At 28.1% G+C, this 6848-nt stretch overlaps 2 protein-coding genes across 2 annotated transcripts; one reads left to right on the forward strand and one right to left on the reverse strand.

Moving 5' to 3' along the window:
* The first annotated feature begins 50 nt into the window (after window positions 1-50).
* On the forward strand, window positions 51-2532 carry LOC118071826 (peptidylprolyl isomerase domain and WD repeat-containing protein 1). The gene is made up of 8 exons (XM_035091249.1): window positions 51-141; window positions 222-324; window positions 402-598; window positions 688-881; window positions 953-1290; window positions 1362-1551; window positions 1624-2199; window positions 2295-2532. Exons 1-8 carry the CDS (start codon window positions 51-53, stop codon window positions 2436-2438), a joined length of 1833 nt encoding a protein of 610 aa, XP_034947140.1. The 3' UTR covers window positions 2439-2532.
* A 367-nt stretch (window positions 2533-2899) lies between these two features.
* Window positions 2900-6679, reverse strand: LOC118071827 (uncharacterized). Its single transcript, XM_035091250.1, has 8 exons — window positions 5824-6679; window positions 5448-5675; window positions 4554-4773; window positions 4197-4387; window positions 3897-4060; window positions 3622-3713; window positions 3353-3545; window positions 2900-3274 (listed from the first exon to the last, which is right to left on the reverse strand). Exons 1-8 carry the CDS (start codon window positions 6030-6032, stop codon window positions 3030-3032), a joined length of 1542 nt encoding a protein of 513 aa, XP_034947141.1. The 5' UTR covers window positions 6033-6679; the 3' UTR covers window positions 2900-3029.
* Window positions 6680-6848: the final 169 nt, after the last annotated feature.

Below are 6848 nucleotides of genomic sequence, written 5' to 3' on the forward strand. Positions count from 1 at the left end.
AATAATTTAATTTTTGATAATTGATAATTCATCAATTAATTTTTGTAAATATGTCAAATACAAAACGAGAGAATGAAAGTGATGATGAATGGATTGGTCCTATGCCATCAGAAGCTGCACCACCAAAAAAGAAACAAAAAGGTTTACACTGGTCTTCATTTATGTTTACTTTTCATTTATTTATGATACATTTTTTATAACATTTTTCTTGTTAAATTTAGCTTTAGAATATGAACAAGTTTATATAGATAATTTACCTTCATGTGAATGTTATGAGAAGTCTTACATGCATACAGATGTCATAACTCATATTGTAATAACAAAGTAAGTACGTCTAGATAGAGTAGAATAAAAATGACACTAATACAAATAAAATCAAATTTAATTCAATATTTTTCAAGGACCAATTTTTTAATAACTGCAAGTTGTAATGGTCATGTAAAGTTTTGGAAGAAACAGGAAGAATTAATTGAATTTGTTAAACATTTTCGTGCTCATCAACAAGATATCAAAGGTTTAGCAGCAAGTTCTGATGGAGTTTATGCTGCTACAATTGGTATTGATAAAGCCCTAAAAGTATTTGATGTTATAAATTTTGGTGAGTTCAGATACATATTCAAAATTCTCTAATTTAACTAAACTATTAACAACAACAATTAAATACATTACAATTTTTATTTATTATAGATATGATCAATATGATGAAATTCGACTATACACCATCATGTGTAGAATGGATTTATGCTCCAGGTGATGCTATATGTGCTATTGCTATTTCTGACCAGAATTCTCCAAAAATATACATTTATGATGGTCAAGGAACTAATCAAATTCTTCATGTATTTGAAAAATTGCATCGAAAGCCCATTGTAGTGATGAAGGTAACAAAACTTAACTGAATGCAATATAAAAGATAAATCATTGGAACTTATAATTATTTTAATTAATGCAGTTCAATCCACCTTTCGAAACATGTATATCGATTGATCAAGATGGAATATTAGAATATTGGACAGGACCGAACAAAGAATATAAATTCCCAAAAGCAGTAACTTTTGAATCCAAATTAGATACTGATTTGTATGAATTTGCCAAAAATAAAACTTATCCTTGCGGTTTAGCATTCTCTCCAGATGGCAAGCGATTTGGTACTTATAGTTATGATCGTAAAGTTCGAATATTCAACTTTTTGACTGGTAAATTATATCGTATTTTTGATGAATCTCTTCAAAGATTTCAAGAATTACAACAACAAACTCAACAACTTCCAAACATGGAATTTAGTAGACGGTAAGATCAATTTTAAATTAAACAAAATAATACTCATGAATAAATAATGATTTAAAAATATGATTAAACAGAATGGCTGTGGAACGAGAATTGGATAAATCACAAATAAATTTAGGTAATATTATTTTTGATGACTCAGGTTACATGGTGATGTACAGTACCATGTTAGGTATAAAAATTGTAAATATATACACCAATAAATGCATTAAAATAATGGGTAAACCAGAAAATCTTCGTCCAATGCAACTGACTCTTTTCCAAGTAATTATATTTAATTAAAATCCTGTATTATATTTTATACTGAATATTAAATATTTTTTATTGTATTTTTAGGGCAAAGCACGACAAACAAATGCAGCAATAACTGTTGAAATGAAAGCTTCAGACAATCCTACATTAGAAATGATAAAACCAGATCCAACGCTATTTTGTACAGCACACAAGAAAAATCGTTTTTACATGTTTACACGACGAGAACCTTTAGATACTAAGAGTACCGAATGTGATAGAGATGTGTTTAATGAAGCACCATCAAAGGAAGATATTATTGCTTCAACGGAAATCAGTAATATGCAGAAAATTTACGATACTGCTATTATTCACACTGCCTTGGGAGATATTCATATAGTATTGTTCGGCAAAGATGTTCCTAAAACAGTGGAGAATTTCTGTGTCCATGCAAAAAATGCCTATTATAACAGCCATATATTCCATCGAGTCATTAAGGGTTTCATGATTCAAACTGGTGATCCTACCGGAACTGGAACAGGCGGTGAGAGTATATGGGGTGGTGAATTTGAAGATGAATTCAAGCCACATTTAAAACATGATCGTCCTTATACACTCAGCATGGCTAATGCTGGACCAAATACCAATGGGAGTCAATTTTTCATCACATTAACACCTACTGTAAGTTTAAATATTAAACCTTTCAATAACCAATGATAAATATATATTTTTATTTTAATATAAATATAATTTTTTAATGATATCTATTTTTTTAGCCATGGTTGGACAATAAACATACAGTTTTTGGACGCGTAGTTAAAGGGATGGAAGTTGTACAAAATATAAGTCAAGTAAAAACCAATCCTAAAACTGACAAGCCATATGATGACATAAGAATAATCAGTATAAGTGTAAAATAATATCTCTTGCATATTTTTTAAATGTATTATAATAATTTTAATTTATTCAACAGACGGTATGAATATTTTCCTATTTTATAAAATAAATCGATGATGAAAAGACTAAAAAATTTACACTTTTTATTCATTCACAGGATTTTTTCTTTGATAATCACTATTGTTAATTAATATAATGAATAAACCATTATTTAGTTATTAATTAGTCTATGAAATTATTTTTGTTGGAAAAACATAGATGAAATAACAGATTACTACGTTGTCAAAGATCGTAGATAATATTATATAAGACCAACTGGGAGAGAAAAAATTAAGAGGTCAAGTGGAACGTAGACAAAAGCCTCTTTGGAAATGATGACGCGGTTCATCGACCATGCACAATAGAAGAAGATTTTTGAAACAACGTTCAAAGAAGACGTGAATTTTTTTTTATACTGTCAATTTTTTATTATTCTCCATCATAAAAGTCAAGTCTTTAAGAATTAAATACATTTCATCTCCAATTTCAAAGAGATGTGATTTATATAATATTATGTTTAATTTTACAAGATAATAACGAATAATATATACACTTTAAAAGACACGTAATTTATATCATAAGGTAAAGAGATTTTCGCAACTTTTAGTTTTTCTCTTGAATCCTAATAAATGTTTAAGAATTCTACATCGGTGTTTGTGTCTAGTTGAAACTGGAAACTTGACGGCTTGATTTTTTTTCCGTTGTGGATTTAGCTGAATTTGAGCTAAAATGCCCACAAGCAATTCATCTACATGATGAGCCAACCCAGAAGATGTTTCGATAAACTTACAACCACAGCTATTAGCAAGACGTCTACCTACTTTTAGAAAAAGTCCATTATTTTTGATAACATGATGAAAATTTTATAAAAAAAAGTAATATCTATTGTATCACTTACTGTCAGATGTTATTTCACGATTTCTCTCGAGATCAACTTTATTTCCAACAAGAATAACTCCATGGGTTGCTGTATAATTATGCTTTAACAAGTACACAAGCGTTTCCTTTGCTACTTCGAAACTTTGTTGATCAACTACTGAATATACAATTACGTAAATATCAGGATTATAAGTGGAACAAAATGTTTCGGCCTTCAAAAAATGAACAAAATTAATCGATAAATATACATATATAGATGTAATTAATACATTGAATAGTTAAACTTACACAAATTTCAGAAGCTGGATGATCAATAATTTCTAGTTCAGTTTCTTGACCATCAATCATAACCGAGACATTCTTCTGGCCATATTCATCATCTAAATAATTATGTAAATGTTAAGTTTTAGATGTAAAATAATAACTAAAGGAATTATTACTATGCCAATTAATTGAAAACATCAGGGGTGGAGTAAAAATAAAATACTTGAATATTGATTCATATTGACATGTATGTTAAATTACGTAGTATTTATTAAACCAATAAGTTTAAAAATAATCACCTAAGGATGTATCATAAGCACAAATGTATTCACTGGTTGTAAATTGTGCAGTGAGGGCTGTCTTGCCGACTCCAGTAGCTCCAAGCATTCCGACTTTGTAAGTCGCTACTTTTCCAGTATTTTCAGCTTCTTCATTTCCAAGACATGAATGTTGAGATATAGAGCTATGTAACAAATATTTATTTATGCAAATTCTATTAAAACGTTATTGATAAAATAATTGTTATATTAATTAGTCTCACAATTAGTTGAAGATTATTTAAAAATTTGAAGAATAAATACAGATAGTTTTATTAATACCTGAAGCTTGTTCCTGATGATGTAACACTATTAATACTCCGACTTCGACGACTTTTAAGAGAATCTCCAAGATTATAGACACCATTAGCCGTAATAGAAAATGATCTTAGTCTATAATACTCAATCCCTTCATTGAGGTCACCTTCTTCAGCATTGGGATTGAAATTACGTCTTGTATCTCCTAACATAGGCTGTTAAATACAAAACTTTATTTATATTTATTTTATATTTTAGAAAATATTAATTATGAAGTTTAGTAATAAATTATTATTTTTAAACAAAGTGGAAAGTGACATATAAAAGACTTTGAAATGAAATATAAAGTAGCTTTCCGATGATGAAAGGTAACAGACGTACTTGATGTCGAGAAACTGTTGGCATACTACTTGTTCTTTTTCGTTTATCTGTTCGTTGAGTTATCGAGAATTTTTCCAAATTTTCAGGGCTTGCGAGAATTGGGTTGAGCAGTTGGAGTGTCGATGATGTTGCACCTGAAGTCGAATTGTTGACTAGTTTTGTCGTATTGATGAATGACGGTGATAAATGACCTCGAAAGTTAGCTTCAGTTTGCAGAAATCTTCAATAAAATAATTCATATTATTTAATTTAACTTCCCATTAGGAAGTTATTATAAAGGAGTCGATTTTTAAAATTCGTAATCTTGTCATATCTTTATTTTTTGAGACATTTAAAAGCATATTAGAAGGTTTAAAAATGTACGTACGTACAAATGTACGTACGTATGTCAGGTTTCTTTTCGATATCTCGAGAACCACTGAAGATATCAACCCCAGACAAATTTCATTTAAAAGATGATACAATAAAGAAGATGTAAAAAGGAGTTTGAACAAATTCAGTTCAGCTATTTTTTATTTATAACAAAAATATTGTAAAATAAGTTGAATATAGAAGACATTTGAAATAGATTCTACTTATTGAGTAATTAATATTATTTAAAATTAAGCTCAATGTCAATACAATATGATTTCTAATGATTCTAAACAATTGTATATTGTTTATAAAAATTTCCATTTGTTACGGACAATTAAAAATGGTTTTGATTTATTGAATGATAATTACTACGATTATGTTCGATAAATTTCAATAAAATGTTGGTTTAAATAACTTAATGTGATTAATAAATTGTATATTGTTTACAACAATAGCAATTCGTTGTAAATAAAATAAAAAAAAAGATTACAAGATTACGAATTTCAATAAATGGGTAATAATTCTCTTCAATGTTAATACTTATGTAAATCCGGTGTAGGTCGAGGAACAGCAATACTAGAGCTTCTTTGTCTTTGTACTGCGGGTGGTTTAGCATTTGCTTCAACAGTTCTTAGTTCTGTTCTTCCATCATTAGTGGATGATGTCTTATGTAATCGAACTTCAATTTCACTATGACGACGTTGAAAAGTTCTTCTTTTAGTCCATCGCTTATAGGAGTTTTTCTCATCCATATTATTTTTCATTTTTCTATAAAATCAAATAAATATAATTGTTTCCAACAATTGAAACGAATAAAAACATTATTTCTCAATTAAATATCAAAAAGAAAAATATCGAATAATATTTAATAAGAGAAAAGGAGTGATAATATTAAATTTTTTTAAAAATAAAATACCTGGGGATAAGTTTATCTTCCAACATATTACATAAATCATCAGTGTCCTCAGACAAGGTAACTAAAAAATCCTGAAAATTTTTAGGAAAACTACTCGGTGGACAGTTGGTTAAAGCTGACTGTGCAGTATTATCTGCAGAACTTGTGTCGCATGAACAAGAGGATTGTTCATTATCTTGATAAAATTTCTCTACTGTTGACATTGCCATATTTACTTTAATTTCAAAATAAATTCAATCATTCAATTCATTATTTTACTAGTCTATTTAAGTAAACAATTTCAATAAAATCGATTATATTTACATTTAATTTATCTCAAAATTTCAAACTTTTTCTAAGTTTTATTTGTTACATTACTTTATTACAATGATTGTACGATAAAAACAATTCTCTGCACATATGTTGATTAATAATAATCATCAATTTATAATCTTATTTAATGTAATTAAGATTAAACAGGTATGAAAAGAAGAATAACAATCGGATTGTAATGAAATTAATACACAAAACAATTAATAAGTCGCGTGCAAGGTAAAAAGTGTTATAAATGTATGCTTTTGTGTGACACTTTTCTGCGGTGGTTGGCAGATGACTGATGAATTTTAGCTTACAAGCTCGCGGAGTTCTTGATACCTATGAAATAATGAAATCGGTAAACCAAGTCTATTTGTCGCTTTCTTGAAACTGCGCAAGCGTATTTTGAATATAAAAAAAAATTATCTAGAAACAGAGGCGTAAAAATCTAGTACCGATGATGATGTATGTAGGGTAAGTAGACTAACATATAGATACAATCTAACAGATGGATGGATGATTAAATTTACAACGACAAACATAGCTTTTTATGGAATAAAGAAATTTAATAAAATTATTAAAATAAATTCTTAAAAAAAAAAAAGCTACTGAGAGATGGAAATAATTTTATTAAAATTAATATAATAAAGTTTTATTATTGTTGATGAAAACCTTATTATAAATTGTAACAAAATATCCTGCAAGTTCTTATTATTTTTTCATTCGTGATA

This window comes from Chelonus insularis, unplaced genomic scaffold, assembly GCF_013357705.1.
Source record: "Chelonus insularis isolate UGA/USDA-ARS -01 unplaced genomic scaffold, ASM1335770v1 contig_88_pilon, whole genome shotgun sequence".
NCBI classification, from domain to species: Eukaryota; Metazoa; Arthropoda; class Insecta; order Hymenoptera; family Braconidae; genus Chelonus; species Chelonus insularis.

Excerpts from the sequence above, each read along its gene's own strand:
- LOC118071826 (XM_035091249.1), top strand. The coding sequence starts at position 51 with ATGTCAAATACAAAACGAGAGAATGAAAGTGATGATGAATGGATTGGT. Across the intron at positions 142-221 it reads ACCAAAAAAGAAACAAAAAG|CTTTAGAATATGAACAAGTT; the intron begins GTTTACACTGGT and ends TGTTAAATTTAG. Across the intron at positions 2,200-2,294 it reads TCATCACATTAACACCTACT|CCATGGTTGGACAATAAACA; the intron begins GTAAGTTTAAAT and ends CTATTTTTTTAG.
- LOC118071827 (XM_035091250.1), bottom strand. The coding sequence starts at position 6,032 with ATGGCAATGTCAACAGTAGAGAAATTTTATCAAGATAATGAACAATCC. Across the intron at positions 4,774-5,447 it reads CCTACACCGGATTTACATAA|ATTTCTGCAAACTGAAGCTA; the intron begins GTATTAACATTG and ends ATTTTATTGAAG. Across the intron at positions 4,061-4,196 it reads TCATCAGGAACAAGCTTCAG|CTCTATATCTCAACATTCAT; the intron begins GTATTAATAAAA and ends TTTGTTACATAG.